General features: G+C 46.1%; 1 protein-coding gene across 1 annotated transcript in view; it reads right to left on the bottom strand.

Moving 5' to 3' along the window:
* INSR (insulin receptor) overlaps window positions 1-25,680 on the bottom strand; it is a 121,943-nt gene extending 96,263 nt beyond the window's left edge. The window contains exons 1-2 of the mRNA XM_080941423.1: window positions 25,284-25,680; window positions 6,820-7,371 (exon numbers count right to left, since the gene is read on the bottom strand). Of these exons, the coding sequence (XP_080797549.1) occupies window positions 6,820-7,371; window positions 25,284-25,383 (652 nt within the window). The 5' untranslated portion in view covers window positions 25,384-25,680. The remainder of the gene's footprint in view (window positions 1-6,819; window positions 7,372-25,283) is intronic.
* Between the last annotated feature and the right edge of the window lie 718 nt (window positions 25,681-26,398).

A 26,398-nucleotide genomic window follows, 5' to 3' on the forward strand; every position in this document is an offset into this window, starting at 1 on the left:
TCCCACCTCAGTTGACACAACCTAGGGATGTCACCATAAACACCCAGAGATTTGTGTCCTAGGTGATTCTAGATTTTGTCAGGTTGATAATGTTAACCACCACGAGGTGGGAATTCAAACTGAACAGATTGAAAACTAGGAAATATTTCACATGACCTAAAGAGCAGCTATCGGGGCCAGGGAGATGAATCAGTAGGGAAAGTATTTCTGATGAGCTGAGTTCAATCCTCAGGACCCACACAAAAGTCATGGCCTGTAATCCAGATGCTGGGGGTTGGGTTGAAGCAAAACCAAGGCTGGGTAAAATACCAACCAATGAGCACACATGGAGAGGCTCCAGGTACATATGTAGCAGAGGATGGCATTGTCTGGCATCAGTGGGAGGAGAGGCCTTTGGTCCAGTGAAGGCTCATTTTCCCAGTGCAGGGGCATGCCAAGGCACTGAGGCGGAAGAGGGTGGTTGGGAGAGGGAGCACCTTCATGGAGGCAATGGGCGGGGGAGGGGGAATAAAAGTGGAGGGAAAGGGGATAACATTTGAAATATAAATGCAGAGAATACCCAATAAAATAAATAAATAAATTTGAATACAAATGAAAAATAAAAAAGCAAGGCTGGGAATATAGCTCAGTGGTATATTTGTCTAGCATGCACAAGACCCTGGGTTTGAACTTCAGCCCTACAAAAGTTACTCAGTACTTAAAGGTAAAGGAATGACATAAACCAGCTCTGGAACACAGATGTTTACAGAAGCCCTATTTCAAATAACCGAAGGGACAAAACCCCACAAATGTTGGTCGAGGGGTAGAACTGTTGGGGTCCATATGATAAACTATCAGCCACAAAAAAAAAAAAAAAAAAAAAAAAAATCAACACTTAATGAAATTACTATGTGGGTGAATTTTCAGAACTTTTTACCTGTGAAAAGGAAAGCAAGAACACATAAATAAGCTACACATTATGTGAATTTAAAAAAACATGTACAGAGCAGGTGAATCTACACAGCTGATTCCTGACAGGAGCTTTGGGAATCAGGCCTGGGAAGTAATTCATAAAGGACATAGGACTTCTCTCGTGAGGTGAAGAATGTTCCAGAACCAGAGCACGGCGGCAGTGGTGTTATATTTTTAATGTACATACTACATATATTTTACCACCATCAGAACACAGTGTTTTAGCCAGGAATACTACACACTCCCAACACTCAAAAGGCCAAGGAAGAAGGATTGCCAAGAGTTTGAGTCAATCCAGGATGACATAGTGAAACTGACCTCCATGTTCCTCCATTTAATGCAAGTTCTAGCCAGCACGGGGAGAAAAAGACACACAGAACCCGCCACAGGTGAATCAATGTCCCTGGCACCTCCCTGGGGCACGTCAGGTGTTCTGTGACAGAGAACAGATTTCAATTCTCACAAGGATCTGGTGACCGAATAGGAAATAACTGGTCAATGAATTTTGTCAAGCCAAAGGAAAACCAGTTCGACCAGTTACCTCGTCACCAGGCAAGCCAGCCAGAACCACCTCTTCATAAGTATGCATTGCCCTGTATCCGGCGTCTTCCATAATCGCTTGGGACAACAATTCTCTCAAGAGAAAAACAAAGCTTCCCACTGATATCCCTAAGAATCTTCCAGCAAAGTGAGCACTTGTCAGAGAAGTTTTCGTATTCATCGTGAAAGATTTGAACTAGGGACGGGGAGATGGTTTGGTGGGGAACGTCCTTGCCTGCAAGCAGGAGGGCCTGGAAAGTGGAGGCAGGAGGATCTCTGGGACTTGCTGGTTTGCCAGGAGAACTAACTTGATAAGCTCCAGGTTCGGCAAGAGAGCCCGTGTCAAAAACTAACAAGGTTGAGCCAGCAAGATGACTCAGCAGGGAAAGGCATGTACCACCAAGACTACCTAATCCTCTAGTTTTGGTTCCTGAGGACACACATGGTGGAAGGAGAGAACCAACTCCCTTAAGCTGTCCTCTGAACGCTACAAGTACACTGTGGCATATGGGTACTCCCACCACACATCCATTCATCCATTCATTCACTCATTCTCTTCCTCTCCCTCTCTCTCACACATACACACATAGATAGATAGATAGATGATAGATAGATAGATAGATAGATAGATAGATAGATGATAGATAGATAGATAGATAGATAGATGGATGGATGGATGGAGAGATGATAGATAGATGAATTTATAATTAAACAAGTTAGGGATTAACAACTTATAACAAATCATAACAACTGTCCTGAGTTGGCCCGTTGGACTCTCCTTGCAGCAAGCAGCCCGAGTGCAGAGTCCAGAGCTGCGGCGGCACAAGTCACGGCTGAACAGGCTTTTAGGAAGCTTCTCCTGCTCTTTGACAGAGTGTGTGTGTGTGTGTGTGTGTGTGTGTGTGTGTGTGTGTGTGTGTGTGTGTGTGTGTACTGTGACAGAGTATACTGCTGCAGTGCACTGAAACTGTAACCAAAGGTGTCATGTGCTTCCAGAAAAGTCTCAAGGAAAAGGATTGCACGGAACAGTGGCTGCGGGGTGGGGGAAAGGAAAGGGCGGAGGGATTGAGCCTGTCAGTGTGAATGTCAGTGTGAACGCCAGAGATAAAGTTCTCCTCCTAGGATACGGAGGCACCAAGGTAGTTCTAGATGACCAGAGATGATGACATTTTTGGAAAGTATGTGGACTGAGATCACTGTTGAAATGGTGTCACATGATGTTTATGCCACTGATGTTCTGAACTATTTCATCGTGTAAATAATTCCCATGCCTCCCTTTTATAATAAACGGATGATGCCTAAACTGACAAAAGAAATTATAACAATATACTGTAGTAAACATTACGTAAATGTGCTCTGTCCCTTCCTCCTTTCCTCATCTCTCCCAAAATAATTTTTAAGCCTGCAGCTCCCCACTTAAACGTGGTTCTCAACCTGTGGGTTGAGGGATCTGATATCCTGTGTATTAGATATTTACACTATGATTCATAACTTTAGGAAAATTACAGTTACCAAGTAACAATAAAATAACCTTATGGGTGAGAGAAACAACATGAGGAAATGTATTCAAGGGTCACAGCGTTAGGAAGGTTGAGCATCACCAGCTTAAGCCCTTTGCAGCTTCTCTCTGGCAAGTGAGAACTAGTGGCGTGCCTGTTTAAGCCTTTGGACTGATAGTAGGTAAGATGAGGGTCACTTGAACACGAACACTGTGAAACAGCAGCAGCCCATGTGCCCAAGATAGCCATCAACGGGCTAACGGGAACACAGCACACACCATGAAAATGCTGGACAAAGTCACAATCATGCCACAGAGGGGATGGTGCAAAGTTTCATCTATCTATTTAAAATGGTACCTTTAAAAGGTGAATTCTAGGGGTTTGGTGATTTTTCCAGTTATTAATGTGTGTGCATTCATCTGTATGATGGTATACATGTGTCTAGATGAACATATGTATATATGTGCTTGCATGAGGAAGGAAAAGTCTCTGATACACAATCTTGAGTGAAGTGGATGTTGTGTGCTCTAAAGAGGAATGTGAATGGTGGTCCAGAGCTCTTTACGTTTTCCCTTGGCTCACTGGTCCACTTCCGCTGTCCAGAATGCTCTCCCCATCTTCATAAGTTGTCTCTGTCTCTGCTTCCCACCACGTGTCTCTGATCTAGTTCACTGCACCCAAAATGCAAAGGAGAATTTGGATACTTTCAGCAGGTATACGAGGACTCCAATTTGCCCCTGGTAAAAACTTCTCTCCCCTCAAATAAGTACAGACTTATCTGCGTTTAGACCAACACCCTGTCCCAGGCCAGAACTCACAGACTCTACAAAATTCCAGGCCCAAAAGTGGTCTTGATATCTACCAAGCCTTCCTCTGAGTCATAGTTTGCAACTCTCTGTGCCCAAGTTCCAGTATTCTCAAAACCCTTCCACGGGTAACATCTTCATCCCCCCAACCATCTGTCTTCTCCACTGTCTCTTCCTCATCCCGCTGCGCTGCGTTTTGTCAACTTGACACAAACCCAGATATAACTGACAAGACAAAACCCTAATTAAGAAAATACCTCCACAGGATTAGCCTGTAGGCGATTCTTGGGGAGTCTTGACTAATGACGGATGTGGGAGGGCTCAGCTCACTGTAGGTGATGCCAACCCCTAGACTGGTGGCCTTTGGTTCTGTAAGAAAGCAGTCTGAGAAAGCCATGGGGAGCAAGCCAGTAAGCAGCGGTTCCTCCATGATCTCTGCCTCCAGGTTTCTGCCCTGTGTTCCTGCCCTGATCTCCCTAGATAACGGACTCTAAACTATAAAATGAAATAAACCTTTTCCTCTCCAACTTGCTTCTGGTCAAGGAAAGCTAAGACACATCCCAACTCCTAATATCCAAGACTTCTCCTCAGGAGTTCCCACCCACAAGTCCAAAGACTCAACACCCATTGCTTCTTTAGGTTCAGGTAGGGGCAAAAAGAAGTAACATTTCCTCTCCTCCCTCCCCTCATCGGGTGAGCTAATCCCTAAGCCACCCACTCCCTTTCTTCCATTCACTAGTCCTTCCCAGGAGATTTTACAACATGTGAATGAGGTCACTGAGGCCATAAACAGTTAATGAACTGCTCTCTTGGACATCAAAACACAATAAAAGCTAGCACTCAGAACACAAACACCCAGGTACAAGGAAGGGAGGGAGGCAGGAACCACCACAGAAAGGGGGAGAGTTCCTTCTTCCTTCCTTCCTTCTGTCCTTCCTTCCCTCCTCCCTTCTTTTCTTCTCTCTTCCTTCCCTCCTCCCTTCCTTTCTCCTCCCTTCCTTCCTTCTTTCTCTCCTTCCCCTCCTTTTCTTCTTTCTTTAGAATAAACTGTCTCCTTTCTTCTTTCTGTCACTTTCTTCTTCCTTCTCTCTTTCATTTATTCCTTCTGTCTTTTTTTCTGGGGTCCAGGGTTTAACTCTATTATTAGGGGTGGCCCCACATTTGCCACCCTTCCGCCTCAGTCCTCTCAGGACTGGAGTTGCAGGTAATACTAGTTGGTTTATGCCACAGACAGTATCAAAAGTCCCCAATGGGTCTCTAGGAAGCACATGGATACCCCACGAAATCACATACACAGAGGGCTCCCCAAGGTGGGAAGTGGAAGATTTTTCTATATGGTAATAGTTAATATTAAGCTTAAGATCATCTTATGTGTAAAGATCTTCTAAATGTAAGGCATAAAAAAAGGCATATGGGAATCATCTCAGAGCCCCCCCACCCCCGGCCCAGAATCCCCCACTGGGGGACTGGGAGCTCTGCTCAGCAGCACAGCACGGCCCATAGTGCACAAGGTCTCGGAGTCAGTCCTCATCAACACCACCATCGCTCTCTAGTAGCTCTGAACATTCGGGAATATTTTCTCCACTGAACAAGAAGACTCACAAGTGAGACTCACAAAGGATCAACATGCTTCAAAGAAGAAAGTTACAGATTAGATTCTCCAAAGCCCACAGAGGTCCTCAGATGAGGAAGATAGAAAGCAGAGAAACCCTGAACGATAAGTAAACATGTTTTCAAAAGGCTCTGCCCTGAAATCAAACACATACAAAGATAAACTCCGGGTTTCTCACCCACCCCAGAACTTTGTGAAAGTTTTTTTTTTTTTTTTTTTAAACAGCATTCAAAGGCCAGTTCTCTCCGCTCAAGGCTAGGAGTCCAGTCCACGGGTCCAACGCTTCGGGAAAGTCATTTGGCAATCCAAATCAGGAGCCTCTGACCCAGAAATTGCATTTCTGGAAAACAAGCCTAAAAGAAACACACATGGATCTGAAGCTACGTCACAGCAGCTAAGGGCACTTACCCTTCTTGCAGAGAATCCGGGTTCAGTTTCCAAAACCCACAAGGCACTTCAGAAACATTAGTAGCTACAATTCCAGGGGGTCCAGCCCCCTCTCCTGGCATCTAAGGGCAAACATGTAGCACATAGACATCCATGCAAGCAGAACACCCATCCGCAGAAAATAAAAATTATTACAAATATATAAAGCTTGAAATAACCGAATAATCCAAGTAAGTGCCTTATAACTCAAAAGGCTAAAGATACAAAGGCAATAGATCCCTGGAGGGAGGTGTGAAGAGGCTTACCACCAGCCAGACTGCCTCAGTTTGATCCTTTAGACCCACACATGTGGAAGGAGAGTCGTTCTCTAACCTCCATGCTGGTCACGGCATACCCACATTCACACTTATAATACATAGACACACGCATACACATATACGCACACATATAGATAATGATGATGAAGAGAGAGAGAGAAAGAAAGCTGGCTTTTCACATTTCTTAGTATCTCTGACAAATTGACTTCTATGATCAGATAGAAAAAACATATTAGGCCAAATCCATAGTCTTGTATAGGCCACGCTTCAACCAAGCAGAGGACCATGGAAACATTCACGATCCAGCATAGAGAGTGGCAAACAACTCTCCCCCAAAAAATCTAGCCCCCTATTTATTTTTTTGCATATTAAGTTTTTTTTTTTACACATGAGCCACATGTGTATCAATAAATAAATAAATAACATATCTTGATAGTTCAGTGTGCCTACTTGCCTACTGCAATGGCCAAGTTTCAGTACCGTCACTCATCTCTTCCCATCAGAGATCTCACCTCCCACAGTCTCAATAACCCACTGTACAATATCAAATGGGTATGCCTCATAGATAAGGGGGATGCATGCATTTTTGATGGAGAGTCCAGGGTTTGAACCCTACAGCCTTCATCACCTAAACATTTATAGGAGTCTACTACTCCTGGGTCTACTAACCATGAGGAAGTCTTTAAAAGGCACTGCCTTCAGCATACCTTTCTGACAGTGACTGTGTGTCCAGCACCGTTCCACAAACTGCCCATTGATGACGGTGGCAGGGCAGTTGGTCTTGCCCTTGGCAGTGCCCGGACAGACATCCCCACATTCCTCATTGTCGTCTTTGTTCAGGACAATGTAGTTGTCCTCCACAGAATCCAGGATCCGGGACCAGTCAATAGTGGCTAGGTAACAGAGCTCATTGTTCTTCTCGATGCGGACAGAGCCCCGGGTGATGTTCATGAGGTTGTAAAGCCCCAGCTCCTTCAGGTGGACCATCTCGAAGATGACCAAGGCATAGTTGAAGAAGAGCCGGGAGCCTCGGATGACTGTGAGGTTCGGGAAGAGGTCTTTTAGGCTTTCCAGGCCATAGACACGAAAAAGAAGCAGGTAGTCTGTGATCATGATGAGTTTGGGGAAACTGAGGTCTCGGAAATCTTCAGGTCTGGTCTTGAACATCAGGAGAATCTGCAGATGGCCCTCAATGACGGAGCAGTTCTCCAGCTCGTGCAGCCTGGTCAGGTTGTTCCGGATGTCCATACCGGGGCACACTAGAGGGCACATAATGAAAGCAAAGCGGGTGAGCCAGGGACTCGAACAGCTAATGGAACTAGAGCCTAGAATTGGGGAGACAACAAAGGGCTTGTTGGACAGGTATGAAGGCCTGGACCCTCATATGCCCAGGACCCTCATATCCACCGTGTGATAAGCTGGTGAAGCAGAATATGTCTGTGAGGACTGGGGGCATTCAGAGACAGATGGATCCTCAGGGCTCACTGGGCTACTTCTATCAGTGACCTCCAGGCCAGTAAGAGACCCTGTCTCAAGAAACAAGATGAAGAGCACCTAAGGAACAACTGACCCTTGAAATTGGTCTTGGCCTCTGACACACACACACACACACACAAACCAGGGGTATATATCCCAGAGCACTTTAGGTCAGCCTATATCACAGACACTCCTGCACATCTGCTCTCCCTGCTGCTCTGCTCACAACAGCTGAGAAAATGTCTGCCAACAGACAGATAAAGAAAATGTGGCCCATATTATATGTAGACATCTTCACAATAACCAGGTTAGGAAATAAGCAACCAATGGACGAGAGCTAGACTGTGGCTCAGATAGTACACTAGTTGCCTGGCGTGCGTGAAGCCCTCAGTTTCATCCTGAGCACACACAGGTCATGGCGGCACACACCTATAATCCCAGCTTTTAGCAGGTAGAGACAGGGGGGGTCGGAACTTCAAAGTCATCTTTGGCCGTACAAAGAGTGAAGGGGCCTGCCTGGGCTACTTGAGATCCTGTCTCAAGAAAGTAATAATAATAACAGATAAGAACAGAAATGTGGAATGGGGAAGCAACGGGGTGTTGGCCAGAAAGAATGAAATAGACATATATATGAGCACGGCAGAAGCAGAAACAGAAAGACCAGCTGAGGTAAAGACAGACACTAGTGGGTGAGCAGAGAGCCAAGCAGACAGTTGAAACCCATTCTTCCATATGCCAACCAAAAGACTCACTGAAAAAAAAAAAAAGCCAGGACTCCTTTCCAATCTTCCTGCTTGTTAACATATGCAAAGGCTCCCCTTCCTTAATATTCTCACCCGTATTTGTTATTTCTTATCTTTATGGTAGCAGCCATTGCCCTGACAGTGGGTAAATAGATAATGATATACGGTGGTCACTCCAGTGATCAAGAGGCTGAGGCAGGAGAATCATGAGTTTAAAGATAACCTGTGTTGTATGGAATGGCCTGAAGGACATCAGACCACACTAGAGCCCTGCCTAGAATCTCCCAGTGAGGGTATACAGCCCCTTCCTAGAATTCCCCGGTGAGGAGATGGGGCAATGGTTCAGAGGCAGAGGCCCCTGCCTACTATGCAGAAGGCCCTCTGCCCAATCCAAGATGGGGAAAGCTACAATTAGGACCAGTGCCAGCTTTGTGGTCACCCACTGTGGGCTCTGCATTTCCAGTTCCTGAGCCAGCCCCAATGAATGGCTCTCCCTGTAAAGCAACCATGCCTAAATAATTTCTTTCAAAAAAGCAAAGGACATAATTCCTTTGGCAAGCCCAGTTTGAAGCCTTAACATAATCATCACCCTATCTATGAGGCAATCAGCTCAGTAGGATTACGGAGGGTTGAGTAAGATGTCAAGTGCAGAGGAAAGAGCAGCCGACCCCGGCCCAGTGCCCCTGAGGCTCGGCACGGAAGTTCTCCAGGAAGTGACTGACAGGGGAGAAATGTGCTGCCATCAGAACGGGACAAGGAAAAACCGAATGCATTGGTTTTGTGTTTACCCACCCCCCGTCCCCGGCTAATTCTGCTTCCTTGGCCTGCCCTTCAGGTTACCATTAAAAGTCTAATTCCCTTTTACCTGGTGTGGTAAGTGCATCTCAGGAAATCAGATCTCCCCATCTTTGCCCAAACACAAAGGGAGTGCTGATTCTCCTAAAGTGTGCCTGCCAATCCCAACGCAACCCATGGCTTCCATAGGCCTGCACCCTCCATAATCACGGTCCCCAATATTCCCAAAAACCTCCATCCCTTAAGCCGCGTGTGCTGATTAGTTCTGTCAACTTGACACAAGCTTGAGTCATCTGGGAAGGGAGAACCTCAATTTAGAAACTGCCTTCGTCTCTGTGGGCCAAGTCTGTGGGATGTTTTCTGGATTGATGACTGATGTGGGAGGGCCCAGCCCACTGTGGGTGTTGCCAACCCTGGACAGGTGGTCCTGGATTGTCTTAGAAAGCAAGCTAAGCCAGGAGAAGCAAGCTTGTGAGGAGAGTTCCTCTATGTCTCTGCTTCAGCTCCTACCTCCAGGTTTCGCCTCGAAGTTCCCGCTCTGACTTCCCTTCATGACAGACTATAGTCTGTAAAATGAAATATAACCTCTCCTTCCCAGTAAGCAAACATCATGATAAACAGTTACTCTCCCAAACAATCACAAAACTCCTTGTCCCCAAGGTCATGTGACCTGTTGGGAGCAATAAAAGAAATGATGAATTCAAGATAAGAACCCAGGCTTTGGACTGTATACAGTAGGTATACCTGTGTTGATGTTTACTGCTGCCCCCCCCAAATATGGAGCATACATCTCTGGGTGAGTCCATCTGTGTACTTGCAGCTCATTATCCCCCCCCTCAAAATAACACCTGGTATGTTGGTGTGGTTGTGGCACAGATGCCATGGGCGTAACCATTTTCTGAGCAGAATTAAGTTCTGCTCCATAAAATGGAATCCATACCTGGAGATGCTAAAATAACCAAGAACCTGAGGCAGATAAACTATGAGTCTATGGAGAACCTAATGCAATAATTCCGCTTAAGGAACATTACAATAAAGTGACTCCTAGTGACATATTGTTATACCACAGATCAGTGCCTCACTCAGCCATCATCAGAGAAGCTTCCTTCTGCAGGAGAAGAGAACTAGCAGAAATCTACAACCAGACAATGTACAAAGAATAAGAGACCTTCAACATGCAAGTCCTAAATGGAACATTGAACACCTCCTATCAGGGAGCAAGGAACCAGGCAGAAGAGAGAGCAAAAGACCAGAGAAGCCAGAGGGGCCAGAGGGGATGGATGACCCCAAGAAAATAGTGTCTTCCAGACACAGCAGGATTGGTGCACATGAAACCATAGCAGTATGCTCAGGGCCTACAGTGGTTCAACTCAGGCTGAGTCCCAGCACTGAGAGAGGGAAATGCACATGCGCTCCCACCTCTAACCAGGAAACTAGCAGCAACTGATACCCAGTGGCAACGGGGACATTAATCATCTTCAGGGATTCCCACTGGACATATTAACCACACACTTCAGGGTAGACCCCATACCCAAGAGTAGTAGTTATCCAACATAAAGTGATCTCAATGATATTCTGTAGACCTTTTTTTGTTTGTTTTGTTTTGTTTTACTGATCTTCAGGTGGTTTATTTTGATTTCCATTTTTCGTGTGTTTGTAGGGATTTGGGGAAGTGTTGATTTCTGTTTTGGTTTGTTTTGGTCAGTTGTGTTTTTGTTTGTTTGTTTTGTTTTGTCTGTCTTTTCTGAGAGAGAGAAACCATAAAGTTGGGTACCTCAGAGGTATGAAGAATCTGGTAGGAACTGGGAGAGAGGAAAATCAAAATCAAAACATATTGGATGAAGAAAAAAAAAAGAAGTTGTTTAGAAAGAAAAAAGTGACCTTTAGGGTCCGTGTGTAAGCACGCAAGCACATAAAGAACTCGCATGCAATAGTCCATGACACAACTATTCTTGCTAGCCAAGGACTGGATGCCACCCAAACACCACCAAGGAGCCCACACCTGTGGCATATTCATACAAAAGGAACATCAATCAGCAATAAAGTTTTGATGGGCACTACCACATAGATGAACCTTGAAAATACACTTGGTGAGAGATACAGAATCCACAGTTCCTTCCACGAAGTGTGTGACTGCATTTGTTGAAAGTGTCCAGAAGAGGCAAATCCCAGAGAGTCGGGACATAGACTAGTGGTTGCCGGAAGCCAAGGAGGGGGGCGGAAGGAGCCAGTGATTCTTTGAAGGGTAAGAAAAATGTTCTAACACTGGACACGGTGACTGTTGCACAACCCCATGAATACACTCAAAACTACTGAATTCCGGACTTGTGCTGGAAGAAGTATATAGCATGTAAACTCACTTAGATTACTATAAATAAAGATTAAAAGGATCGAATTGCAGGGGCAATAAAGAAGCCCTTTGCTTCTCTAATCTCCTGTGAATCTAACTTAACTCATTAAAGTCTGATGACTCCTGCTAGTTGAAAACAATAGAACAATTTACTGCTGGAACAGAAAAGATACCCCAGAGATGGAACTGGCACCAGAAATTCTGGTAGGAATTCTAGCAGCTCTGACCCAGCCGGTAATAAGAGATACTTCAAGGTTTAAATAAGGGGCCTGCAGAGATGGCTCAGCAGTTAAGAGCACTGGCTGGGGGCTAGAAAGATGGTACAGCAGTTAAGAGCACTGACTGCTCTTCCAGAGGTTCTGAGTTCAAATCCCAGCAACCACATGGTGGCTCACAGCCATGTGTAATGAGATCTGATGTCTTCTTCTGATGTGTCTGAAGGGAGTGATAGTCTAGTCACATACATAAAATAAATAAATCTTTTTTTAAAGATAGCTACAATGTACTCATGTAAATATAATTAATAAAAACCAAAAAAGAACACTGGATCTTGCAGAAAGGATGGCCCCTCCATTTGTAACTCCAGTCCCAGAAGATCCAACGTCTTCTTCTGACCTTTACAGACACTAGGCACACACTTGGTGTACAGACATACATGCAGGCAAGATACTCATACACATAAAATAAATCTAATCTAAATACGAAGGATCCGATTTACAGGAAGACATGTAGAGCAGCAAGTGAAAAGGTCCTCTCAGCAGCTGAATTCTCCCGGCCTTTGTCCATCACTTGCTCACACTCACCTCTCTACCCCTTGGTTGTTTTGTGGATGTCGTTTTCCTTTGTGTTTCAATCCTTTGAAACCAGGTCCTGTTGTGTAGCCCAGGCTAGCCTTGAACCCAAGATCCTCCTATCTCAGCCTCCTTAGAGCTAGGATGACTGTTATGCTGCCATACCCCAATGAAGTTTTCTTTCTCTCTTCTCTTCCTTCCTTTCTTTCTCTCTTTTCTTAACTTTGTTTCTGTTGTTGATGGTCATACCACTGAGACAGAGTCTCATGAAACCCAGGCTGACCTCCAACATTCTATAAAGTCAAGGATGACCTTGAACCCCTGATCCTAGCATACAGAGGTGTCTTGTACGACATCCTCAGCACCACACCAACTGGGCAGAGCGGCACACGCAGCTCATCGCAACGCTCAGGAGGTGGGGGCAGGAGGAGCAGGGGTTCAAGCACCCGGGGGTTCCTGCTACATAGAGAGATCCGGACGAGATTGAGCTACATGAGACCCAGTGTCAAAAATAAGCAAATGACCACACACCTAAGGACTAGTGAATGGCTCAGTGGGCAACACGTTTGCAGCACAGGCATGAGTACCCCATACGAACAAAAAGCCATGCCTGCAGCCCCAGCACTGGGAAGGCAGAGACAGGCAGGTCATAGGGTTCACGGGGCTGTCAGATCTAATCAATACAGCTTTAACCTCATCCCAACAAATAAAATGGAGACTGGTTTTAGAGGGGATATCCTGATGTCAACCTCTGGTCTCCACACATGCCTCCACATACTCATACATACCCATACATACATAGACTACAAACAGCACATAGGAAGGAAGGAAGGAAGGAAGGAACGTGTCAGCTGCCTTCCTCTGTCGCCCTGTTACCATATTGCCTTGGACAGGGTCTCCAATTAAACTGAGGCTCACCAGCTTCACCTCGGCTTCCGGTCAGCGAGCGCCTAGGGCCCGTCAGGCTGCTCTTGCTTAGATCATGGAGGCTGAACTGAGACTGTCCTGGTTTCATAGCATGCACTCACCCACCACCAACAGAATGTTTCACTGGGAAGGACTGATCCCTGGTTTCTAGGAGCCTGGGAGTTCTAAAAGGAGGGAAAACTGGCACCAGAGCCATCTTGGAAATGTCTTCTGTGGCTTTCTCTCCGCTGTGACAACAGTAAAGGAGGTGTGCTGGGAAGAGCAAGGAAAACAACATTCAGCAGACTCTAAAATGCTTTCTTATGGTCGGAATTTGACTGTCTCTATTTTCAACCATCAGCAGCGCCTGTTCCTTCATCACAGATGTCTTTAAAACCATCCCTGGTCCCCTATTCCAGGACCCCGGTGGTTCCGTTCTGAATTTTCTTTATTATTAAACTGCTTTCTCCTGAGACAACAAGACAGCCCAATGGGCCATTATGCCTGACACCCACTGTTTAACACCCAGAACCATGGTAGGAGAGAACCAACTTCCACAAGCTGCCCTCTGACCTCCACCCGCGAACCGTACTGAGCATACACATACTACATAAATGGATGTAATTTTAAAATGTAAAGAGAAATAGATGTTGCCTTTCAAACTACAAGTTTTGTGGGTTATGAAAGAGAAATTTGAGGTTGTGTATAGATGTTTCCCCACACCTTTCAGAACATGTGGTCAGGGGAAAACAACAAAAAAAGAAAGAAAGAAAGAAAGAAAGAAAGAAAGGAAGAAAGGAAGGAAGGAAGGAAGGAGGAGAAAGAAAGAAAGAGAAAGAAAGAAAGAAAAAAGGAAGGAAGGAAGGAAGAAAAAAGAAAGAAAGAAAGAAAGAAAGAAAGAAAGAAAGAGAAAGAAAGAAAGAAAAAAGGAAGGAAGGAAGGAAGGAAGAAAAAAGAAAGAAAGAAAGAAAGAAAGAGAAAGAAAGAAAGAAAAAAGGAAGGAAGAAAGGAAGGAAGAAAAAAGAAAGAAAGAAAGAAAGAAAGAAAAAAGAAAGGAAGAAAAAAGAAAGGAAGGAAGGAAGAAGAAAGAAAGAAAGAAAGAAAGAAAGAAAGAAAAAAGAAAGGAAGGAAGGAAGGAAGGAAGAAAGAAAGAAAGAAAGAAAGAAAGAAAGAAAGAAAGAGATAGTCTGTGAGCCCCAGATAGAATAGAATAAGATGTCAGAAAGCTCACCTCGATGACACAGAAAGATCTCCAAGATGTTATCAGTGAGATGAGCAGATTGTGTTCTGGTATCACTTGTGTGTGTTAGTAAAGAGATGTGCAGCTTATATACACTCAGAGTATCCCTAGGAAACCAATCAACCCTCTGTCTCCGTCTTCCGGTGCTGGGGATGCAGGTGCACATCTCCACCTCTGTCTGGTTTCTCCTTTTGTTTCACATGGATGTTGAGGATCTAAACTCTGGTCCTCAGGACTGTATAGTAAACTATCTTACCCACAGCAGTCTCCCCACCCTGAAACAGCTCACAACCAAAACTCTCTGTATTCGTGGATTTGGGTTCTGAACTATGTGAGTTCGGCAGGTGACCACGGCACTTTGCAAACAGAGCCCAAGGGAACCCATCCCAGCTCTGCCTTTTCCCAGCCTTGTGGCCATAAGCAAATCCTGGCCCCTTTTAACCTGTTTCCTCTTTGGAGAAACTCATGAACCATGAGCCCAGGAAAGAAAATCGTGCTACCTAGTTGCAAAGTACTATGGTTCCTCTCTTTGTTCTGGTTTTTCGTGTGTATGTGTATATAGCACATATGTGCATGCGGATGCATGTTTGTGAGTGAGCGGTTATGTGTACCTGAGGAGGCTGGAGGTTGATGTCAGGAATCACACTTGATCTCTTTTCCATCTGCCTCGCTGAAGCAGGGTCTCTCAAATCAAACCGAGAACTAAATGATATGCCCACCCTGTCTCCACCTTCCAAGACCGGAATTACTAGAAGGCAGCCTGAGTCTCTAAACCTTTCGGGGATCTGACATCTGGTCCTCACACTTTACTTCCAAGCACTGAGCCATCTTCCAGCCCTGCGATGGTTGATTTTTTGCACTGTTAGCTGAACAAGATTTAGAATCACCACGGGGGAAAAAATTTCGAGGCACATCTGTGATGTAATTTCTAGATTGGGTTAATTGAGGTAGGAAGACCAACCCTAAATATGGGCAGCAGTACAATGAACTTAAGGAAGGACAGGAGGGAGTGTTTATTTTGTCTTGAGGCACCATGGCATGGGCTGGATCCTAGACTTAATGAGAAGAATTAGGCTGAGCACAAGGATATCCACCCCACCCCCACCCCCGTCTCTACTTCCTTACCATGGATGAACTATAGGAACTGTGATGATGCCTCAAGACAAAATAAACACTCCCTTCCATCAAATGATTTATCCCAGCAATGAGACAAGTGACTGACAAAAAACTGGGGTCTCCTCTTGATTATCAACAGAGAAAAAAAGAAAAGACAAAGGGAGAGATTAGGTGAGAGAGGCAGTGGCAGGCCTTCCCCATGGAGACCATTATTCTGTGCAAACTTCTCACACCCATGGAACCTCCCAAATCAAAGGAGAGGTGTGGGATCGGAAGCCAGCCCTAAAGGTGCCCCTCAGAACGGCTCCTCTAGGCCGTGTCAAGTTACAACCGGTAAAGCTCCTTCCCTGCAAGTGTGAAGACCAGAGTTAAGATTCCCAGCACCTACTTCCACAGCCACCTTCAATCTCAGAGCCCCAATAGAAGTGGCCCACAGCAAGCTGGCTAGCTAAACTATCCAAATTGGCCAGTTCTGGGGTCAGATGACAGACCCTGTACCAGTATGTAAGGCAAAGAATGATTGAGGAAGACAAGGGACATCAAACTCTGGCCACCACAGACATTCACACATACATGATTGCTCCTCACCACCACACACGTGCCTCCCACCCACCCACACACCGTGAACATTCGAAAAACCTAAAGAATGCCCTCTCCTCAGAGGAAGAAGGCTCCACCTTCCACAGGTACAAGTTTGGAATGTCAAAAGTCTAGACAGATCCTCAGATCTGAATCAACCAGGTAAGATGGGCTCAACAAAGCAGGATTTCACAATGTAGACAGACAGATAGACAGACACAGAGACACAGACACACACTGTTGTAGTTGTATGTTCCTGTCCCATTGTCGCTATTTCCCACAGCTCACGAAAAGTACCTACACTTTCCACATTCCCACAGAAGCAAAAGAGAAAAAAAAAATCTTCCCCCACAAGCCCTCTTCAAGCTGTGAAGAAACAATCTGTGCCCTTCAGCAGGCAGACCAGAAAAATTCCCCCAGTAGAAATAAAACGGGTTTCTAAACTGTCAAAATTATGGGCCGTCGAGATGTTTCAGGGAGTGTGGATGCTAGCCACCAGGATGGAAGGAAAAAGCTGATTCATGTAAGCTATTTTCTCACCTCCACGCGCACCCGTACACACAAAATAAATAATTTTTCAAGAAAACTTAATTAGCTCGTTAAACTCCAAAGAGAGTGAAGTACTTACTCCCTGACTGGGTCCAACCTATTCACTGGAACTCTAGCCAGGAGTGTCTCAAGGCATAGAGAAAATGTCCCAGCAGGTATAACCAAGGATGAAAACATTAGCAAAAACAATCATTTGCATCCCAAAGAATTCTACATAGAAAACTGAAACTCAGAATTGTCACACCACAATCATGAGGAGCACTTATAGTCAATTGTTTATATTAGTTCTGTCCAATGGAACACCCTAAATTACCTGATAATAGGCTGGGCTTCTCGGGAGTGTCTATTCACAATCCTGTATTTAATTTTGAGATAAGGTCTCACTAGCCCAAACTAGCCTAAAACTCACCACGTAGCCAAGAACAACAGATTCTTCTGATCCTCCTGCCTCCACCTCCTGAGGGATGGATCTTGTTTGTGTGGTGCTGGGGATGGAAACTTTCACAAAGACTAGGCTAGCACTCTACCCACTGAGCCAGCCCCGCTCACCTCCGACTTTGTTGTCACATGCATTCCATCAACTGACTTCCTACCTCTCTTAAAATCTCTTCTTCCTCTCTCACAATCCTCTATATAAACACAGACCACACACATAGACACACAAACCACACCATACACACACACACACACACACACACACACCAGACACAGACACATACCACATATACTTTTTGACCTATGTCCTATACATGAAAGAGAACATGATGTCGGTGGTTTTTGTCTTTCTTAATCTGGATTATTTCCCTTAACATAATAATCTCTAGTTACGTCTAGTTACGTCGGTTTTCATAAAAATGCAGGGATTACATTTTTCTTCATGGCTGCATAAAATCCCATTTTATAGCCCATATTTTCTTGGTCCATTCATCTGCCAGCAAACATCTAGGCTGTTTCTAGATCTTGGCTATTCTACATAGTGCTACAATGAACACAAATGACCAAGTATCTCTGAGTACACAGACCTTCTAAGTGAGGTGTAGCCTGTGTGCCTCAGGGATAAAAAACAGAACCTTCAGAATATGCAGAGGGGTCATTTTAAGCATCCAGATCACCAACAAAAGATACAAAGATGACCAAACAGGAAGCCTAATATACCACACACAAATTAGACAGTTTGTGGGCTCCATGTGTAGCTCAGTGGATAAAGGACTTGCCTACGATGCACAAAGTCCTGGTTCCATCCCCAACATAAACCAGGTGCAGGAGCGTGTGTCTATAAGCCCAGCACTCAGAAGGTAGAGGCAGGAGAATCAGGAGATCAAGACCATCCTGAGCTACACAGTGAATTTGAGAACAGCCTAAACTACATGAGTCACTGCCTCAAAGGGAAAACAAAAAACAAAACAAAGAAATACAACAAGAATTCTGCATGCAGTGATCACCAGACATGAAGATGGAGTGAACAGGCCAGGCTTGTGTTGAAGAACATTCAGTGTTACCTTGCTGGCCTGCAAATTCAAAGCTCCATTTTTTTTTCCTCTTGACTATCCTCAAATAACCGTAAGTGTGTCACAGGAGTTAATCTAGGGGTTCCAAACAAATTTCAGCAACTAAGCAACTTTATAAATACCAGGTCCTGGGGATAAGAGGACCAAAAATTTCAGTCTTAAGAATGTATTCATCTAATTACAGGACTGTTTATTTCACTCTGATAAACAAAAGATTATAGGAATGGAGTTATGCCATCAAAGAGGTGGAAGGGTATGGTGGTGCAGATGTGTAATCCTGACACTCTAGAGGCAGAGGCAGGACGATCACCACAACTTCCAGGCCAACCTGGGCTACACACCAGCAGTTCCAAGCCAGCCTCAGCTACACAGTAAAATCCTGCCTTAAGAAATTTTTTAATTAATGAGTTAATTTAAAATTTAAAAATTGGTAAAGAGTTGGTATAAGAGAGTTGGGTCTCAGTGTTAGAATAGACACACCTCGATACAGTTGGCTTAAAATCAAAGATGGGGCTGGAAGGATGGTTCAGTGGCTAAGAGTTCATACTGTTCTTGGAGACAACCAGAGTTCAGTTCCAGCACCCATGCTGAGCACCTCACAACGCCTGAGAACTCCAGCTCCAGGGGAATCTGACACACTCATCCAGTCCCCAGACACTGCACTCGCGTGCAAAAACTCACACATACACATAATTTAAAACAAAATCTTAAAAAATAAAAGAATAAGCTAAGTGCGGTGGCTTTAATTCCAGCACTGGGGAGGCGGAGGCAGCCAGATCTCTGAGTTCAAGATCTCTGGTTAACAAAGTGAGTTCCAGGATAGCCAGGACTACACAGAGAAACACTGTTTCAAAAAATTATTATAGATAGATGATAGATAGATAGATAGATAGATAGATAGATAGATAGATAGATAGATAGATAGATGATAGAGCAATAGATAGATAAAGATGACAGACAGACAGGCAAGCAGACAGACGGATGGACAGACAGACAGACAGACAGATGATAGAGCAATAGATAGATAAAGATGACAGACAGACAGGCAAGCAGACAGACGGATGGACAGACAGACAGACAGACAAATGATAGAGCAATAGATAGATGATAGATAGATAGATAGATATAGTTGAATGGATGAATGGATGATGAATACATAGATAATGAATGAATAGGTGGATAGACAAACAGACAAATAGATTACAGATAGAAAATAAAACCCATAAAGAATAGGTAAATACATATAGAAAGCACGTCTTGTGGTTGGCATAAACTAACTAAGCAGAAGGGGAGGAGAAACAACATCTTATAGAGAAAGAAAAGCCATTCTCCTTCTACCCTTAGCCAGAATGGGATTTGGGGGTCAAAGGACTAAGAGGGGAAAGGCAGATGTCTGGGGAAGTGCACAGCTGTGTTTGAATGGGCTCCACCCAGAGAAAAGGTGAGTGACATCACTTCCGCTCACATAAAATCTTCAACAGGCAACGGCAATCTTCTTAAAATATTATTGATTCATTTTTAAGTTTTGTTGTTGGGGTTGCTTTTCGTTTGTTTGTTTGTTGTTTGGGGAGAGTTGGGTGTTTTGGATTTAGGTTGTTTGTTGGTTTGTTCATTTAGACAAGGTCTCACTATATAAACTCTGGCTGTCCTGGAACACTATGTACACCAGGCTATCCTTAAACTCACAGAGATCTCCCTCTGCCTCCTGAGTGCTGGGGTTAAAGGCATGCAATATGACACCCAGCTGTTGTTGTTGTTGATGTTATTTTAGGTGTGTCTGTCTGTCTGTCTGGGTGTGTGTGCATTCCTTCGAGGATTCCTGGAGCTGGAGTTACAAACTTGGGTGCTGGGAACCAAACTGAGGGCCTCCCGAAGAACAACCAGTGCCCTTAAACTGGGACTGGTGTTATGTCTCCAGACCCTTTCTTTTGTGTCAGGTTCTCCATCACAGAACCCAGGTTGGGCTCGACTTCCTATGTAGCTGAGGATGAGCTGCAACTCCTGATCTTTCAGTCTACACCTACCAAGTGCTGTGTTAGCAGAGGCACCCCCACACCTCCCGTAAGCAGCACCATTGATAGACTCCAAGGCTTTGTGCACATTAGGCAATCACCTAACCACTGAGCCACACTCCCAGTCTCCAGAGCAGTATTTTTTTTAATGACTATGAGACAGGGTCTGTAGCAAGTTATGAGTAGACAGATGAAGGACAGGTAAAGGCCAGTTGTGTGTATTCCATAGGAAGTTGGAGATGTGGCTCAGTTGTTAGAAGAGCTTGCCTGGCAAAGCAAAACCCTGGGTTCCATGCAGATGATGTATACTTGGGCTCACCCGTCCTTCCAGCACACAGAAGCAAGAGGACTGAGAGCAACGTTCTTCTCAGCTACAAAAGAAATCCGAGGCTAACCTAGGTTATATATGACCCTGTCTCCAGAATGAAAAGGAAGAAAATAAAGAAATATGTTAGAGGAAGAGGGGGAAAGGGAGAAAAAGGAGAAGATGGGAGGGGGAGTGAAAAGGGAGTTGGAAGCAAAAAGGAAGAAAGAGAAGGAGGAGAAAAGAGATGAGGGGAGAAAGAAGGAAGGAGATGGGGAAGAAGAATGTTCAGTGACACAGCACTTGTCGGCCATGTTCGAGGCCTGGGTCTGATCCCAAGCATCTCAGGGGAAAAAAAAAAAAAAAAAAAAAAACATAATCCAGAAAACTCCAGGTGAAAGACTGGGGTGTCTATGTTGTTGTTGTTGTTGTTACTTAACTCCCTAAGATCAGGGCATCAAAGTAGTCAGAAAGAAGTATTCAAAGGTGTGTGGCCCTGTGCCAATAAAACTTTACGCAAAGCGTGAATTTAGCACAAGCTCTACAGTTTGCCTTCTTTTGCAGAAGGAAGACTTGGATTAGCTAGAACCGCCACAGTGGGTCAGGAGAGGGGTGAAGAGCAGCCTACACACCACACACAGGAAAAGAACAAGGCTACCCCTGCTGGAGCATGGTGCACAACACCGGAAAGCAAGCCTGGGGTCAGACCGGCAGGAGACAGGACTGGGAGGTGAGGGGTTGTGTTCGGACAGAAGCTAGACATCTTATAGTAACCAGCAGACAGGACAGCAAGAGTGTGAGACCTGAAGGAGCACAGCAGAGTCAGAGGTCAGAAGGGACTAATGGAGTTTAGGGGTATATCCGGTGTTTATAGGCTAAAAAGAGAAGAGCTGCAGGGTGGTGGAAGATTCTAGAACAAGGGGGGTGCAGGAAGCAAGGCCTCTGCAGGCAGGTGTCTGAGACAGACAATCTGCCATAATTGAACCTAGCTTTCATTGTTGCTACATAAACACAGCCAGGGGCTACTGGCATCAAGCCTAGACCAAGGGTACCCGCTAAACGCTTAGCAGAGCCACAACAGCCGCTACAACCCAGAAGGAGCCGACCCCAAGTGGTAAGGTTAAGATGACATGCTCGGGTCTGGCAAGATGGCTGGAAAGGTGAAAGGGATTTAACGCACAAGCCTGAGGTCCTGAGTCTGGTCCCTGGGACATATTTAGAGATGGATAAAGAGAACCGACTCCACAAGGTTGTCCTCTGACACACACCCTGACACATATGGGCACACAAGTACACACATGGGCCCAAAACATACATACGTTTGCAAAATTAAATAATTTTAAAATTAAGTTAAAATTAGAAAGTAAATAAAAACTAAAAAAAAAAAAAAAAAAAAAAAAAGGTGGAAAGCAATTTAGGAAGGCATCTGGTATTGACCTCTGACCTCACATGAGTGCACTCACCCACATGAGCCCTTATATCCACTCTACACACACACACACACACACACACACACACACACACACAAGATCCACAGAAGGCAACCGCTCATACCTCGAAATGTCAGCCTGACTGACATCCCTAACTCTCGGAAGGTTCCATTTCACCACTGCGTACTGCCTTGTCCTCTAACTTCACTATGCTCAGAGGGTTATCTCAGAAGTGGGCTGATCAAGAGAGTAATGGAGGAGTTATCCATTTAGCCCAGCCCAGTTACCAAGACTCCACCGAAAGACAGAGTAGGTAGCCCGCCCTTAGGGACACATCTCTCAAAAAAGACCCAGTCCTTTCTTAAGCGTCACATAGATCCTCACCACCGTCACCTACCCTCCCAAGCAAACGGGTACTATTAGTGTATGTTACAGATTCATGTTCTAGAAAGTTCCTTGCCCTATACCAAGCCTCTGAGAGGCATCACAACTCATTTATTTGATAGGATTTTGTTAACGATTACCCCAAAGCAGGGGCGGAGAGGTTCCGATCCAAAAGGCAAGTGTCTATTAAGAAATCTAGTACAAGATCAAGGGAGATGGGTAACAATGCTTGCGGCCAAGCTTCATGACCTGAGTCCAATCTCCAGAACTCACTCTGAAAGCTGCCCTCTGACCCCCACACCATGACATATGCATGCTGCCCCCACATACACTCAATTATAATAAAGTTAGGCTTAATGACATGTGATTTTAATCTCAGCACTTGTGGGGCAGAAGCAGGCGGGTTTCTGTGAGTTCGAGGACAACCTGGTCTACATAGGACCTGGTCTCAAGATAGATTAGCTAATTAACTAATTAATTAATTAAATTTAAGAATAAGGAAACAAAGAAACCCAGTAGGCAGCAGGGAACTGCTGTTCTAGCCAAAGTGGCCAGCCAGCCGCCTTTATGGTCCTGCCCTTTCTTCCCATGCAAAGGCCAGAGGCTTTGAAGAGGTGTGTGGGAAGGATTCACAAGATCATATTTACAAAGTATGGGAATTTTTCTAGAAAGTAAGGATTTTTGCCACTCTTGTTGTTCGAGGCAGGGTCTCCTGTAGCCCAGGCTAGCCTCAAACTCACTACGTAGCCCAGGATGACCTTGAACTCCTGATAGACCTGCCTATACCTTCACAGTGCTGTGACGTCAGACATACTACACCACACATGGCTTATGTGCATCTAGGGATGAAACCCAGGGACTTTGAGCGTGTACAAGGAGCACTACACTCTAGCCACACGCCCAATATACTTACTGCACAAACCCCAATGTCTTGGTTCTCTGAGTGCCATTAGGGAACAAATATTTATATGCACCTACTATGTGCCCAGCACTGCTCAGGTTCCATCAGTGGGAAACATACACCAGGCCCTATCCTTGTGAACACTGCATATATACAAAGCCCTAGAAGCTGTTTCCTGAACTCAGGAAGTCCAGGCACAGGTGAACAATTAATTACCAAGAAACGCAAAACAAGGTGCACAGGCACACATACAACATAGCCCCACTTTCTTAAGGCCATCCCAAAGAGCCTCAGAGAGCAGTGTAGACGTTAACAATTCTTAAATTTTCTTAATAATGATCCAAACCATGGGCTGGGGAGATGGGTCAGTGAGTCAAAGCACTTGCTGCCCAACCATGAGAACCTGAGTTCAGATCCCTCCACACCCACATAAAAGCCAGCACTTCAGCATACACCTGTAACCCTAGTGACAAAAAGAGGTGGGGGGTGGGGGGACTGGAGCTCACAGGCTAGGCAGTACAGCCAAACTCTAGGTTCATTGGGAGACTGTCTCAAAACACAAGGTCGAGAGTGACAGAGACCCAAAGTCAACCTAGGGCTTCTGCAACACACACAGGCACGAGTGCACAAACACACACACACACACACACACACACACACACACCAAACCAATGGCCGTTCTTCATTGAGCACCTTCTGTAAATCAGATTCTGGGGGCCTCAAAGACATAACCAGGTTAACAGATCCAGTCCATAAACTCAGCCCAATCTGCTCCAGAATCCTGCAGCCTCCCCGCCCACCCCCGCCCCAAACACGCACACTCTCTCATTCACAAAGGAGCGGCAGTTCCTTCTTTTCTCCTAGACCCCTTCCTCGTTGTAATTAATTTCCATTTTCAGAGAAAGCTGAACCAGTAACTCAAAAGACACCTGTCATTGCATGTTTAAAAAAAAGAAAAAAACATAGCCCAGGCTGGCCTCAAACTCACTCAATAGCTGGGCTTGCCTCAAGCAATTCGCTATCCTCCTGCCTTAACCCTAACCAAGCACAGAGGTATAAGGCCAGCCTCTGAACAAGTGAAGGTAAGCATGCTAACTGAACCTCAGTTTAGCCCTCTCTGAAATGGGTGTGCAACAATTTTAGCCTCCAGGGAACACTGGGAGGTTCTAGAGCTAACCAGCCTGGAGACTCATAATCATTCTAATTATAACCATCCTGAAAGCTACCCCTACTGTTACTATGATTGCTGTGAGGCCAAAGGTATGTAGACTTTGCCTGTAGACATCTGGAAGTAGAGAATAATAAACACACAACCATGAACTTATACACAGGGGGTCGATTCTCCAAGAAGTGTCCTCCATTGATGACGATACCCCTGCCTTTGGGTTTAAATCGCTCAGGTGTCTTAATCTGTTGCAACCCAGTAACCACACTTACTTGATGCAACCCAAAAGAGCCTCAGAGGGTAGATTTGGGGTTAGATTGGGTTTAGAGAAAAGAACAGACATGGTTGAGAAGCGCACCGGGGACAGACACCCAAAGGCTGGGCGGGCACTGGGGCAAGGTTCCTCAGACCGGAGATGGGCACACGCGGGGTACAGAGCCACAAGCCCAGCGGGCAAAGGCCAAGGTCAGCCGACTTCACGCAGGGCCACCAAGCCCACTCTTCCCCCTTTCTCAGGGGAAAGGAGATCACTCATTAGGGAGGGGACTCTTCATAGGCACAAGGACTCTAGGGAAGTCCTCAACCCTAAGTCCTTGGGGGGGGGGGGGCGGGCTCTAGGTTGTCCGAGAAAGAAAAACATCCACAATTCTCAGTCCTTAGTGAAAGGGTTGTATTGTTGGCGTGGTGAAATCGGTGTCCGTAACCCTGAGTCCTTTGTGGGGAAGTTGGTGCTCTAAGTTGTATGGAGCGATGGGAAGGGTGTCCTCACTACTCAACCCAAAGGGAGAGTTCTCTATGTGGGCTGTGGCAGTGGAGAGGGGTGTCCTCGAGCCTCACTCCTTAGGGTAAGGGTTCTAGGTTGCCTGGGGCGGTGGGAGGAGTGTCCCCGACACGCTGTGATCGCCCCTTGTCCCAGACTTACCCTCTCCAGGGTACAGGTGACCGGCTGTGCCCACCAGCAACGCGGCCACGGCCACCAGCAACGGCGCAGCCGTCGTCTTACATCCTCTCCCGGAGCCCATAGCAGTAGGAGCGCTGGGACCCCGGCGATCAGAGCACGCCACGCCGGCCCACTGAGGACATACTCCGTGAGAGGGTCGCTGGAGAGGCGCTAGGGGCCGCAAGTCCTTCTCTTCCACGCCGGTGGCTCGCGGGCCGCAGCTCTCCAGCCTAGTGGGCCCTGGGGACGGTCCCGGGAAGAGCACAGAGGCCTCGGCTGCAAACAACACGGTGGCGCGGCCCGCAGACTACAGCCCCGAGTCACCCAGGCCCGGTCCCGTGCCCGCAATCGCAGGGTCCAGAGCTCACCGCCGTGCGTCCCCTAGCCGAGTCTCCTGCTTCGCCTCTCCGTGCAGCTCTGGGTGGGTGGCGTGGTGTGGAGTCTGGGACAGAGGGACGCGCGCACGGGAGGACACCTGGGCTGGTGGCGGCGGCGGGAGCTAGGACTCGACTCCGGCCCGTAAACAACGCGGCCCGTCAGCTGGGCCCGCGCGGGCCAAGGGAAAAGGTGGCGCGGATTAAGGCAGGGAAGGGACTGTGCGCTCCAGTGAGGCCCGCTGAGGGGGGTGGAGGGGACAGACAAGCCAGCCGAGCTCAGGGAGGCGTGGCCAGAGCTGACAATGCCACGCCTCCTAGCCTCGCCTCGCCCCTTTGCCCCCTTGCTCCGTCGCCCCTTCGACTCCTCTCGTGGGCCCCCCAACTTCAGAGGCCCGGCGTGCACCCGCGACTCTTCTAATCCCGACACCCCGAACTGCCGATTTAGAGAGGTTACGATTTAAAAGCTTGTAAGTGTTCTCAGATACCAGTCTGACATAAACAACTCGGAGACTCCCCTGTCAGACGTCGGGAATTGCTTAGATCGGCGCCTGACTCGAACGCCCCCAAATAGTCCCAAGGTTCCAATTTGAAAGCCTAGGGAGCCCCAGATCCCCTCCTGACCCGAAAACCATTCAACAGGCCTGAGGTTCCACTTTAAAAGCCTAGGGACGCCCCCAGGTTCCCACCTGACCGCAGCAAGCATAAATAACACTGAGGTCC

This window comes from Micromys minutus, assembly GCF_963924665.1.
Source record: "Micromys minutus genome assembly, chromosome: 29".
Taxonomy (NCBI): Eukaryota; Metazoa; Chordata; class Mammalia; order Rodentia; family Muridae; genus Micromys; species Micromys minutus.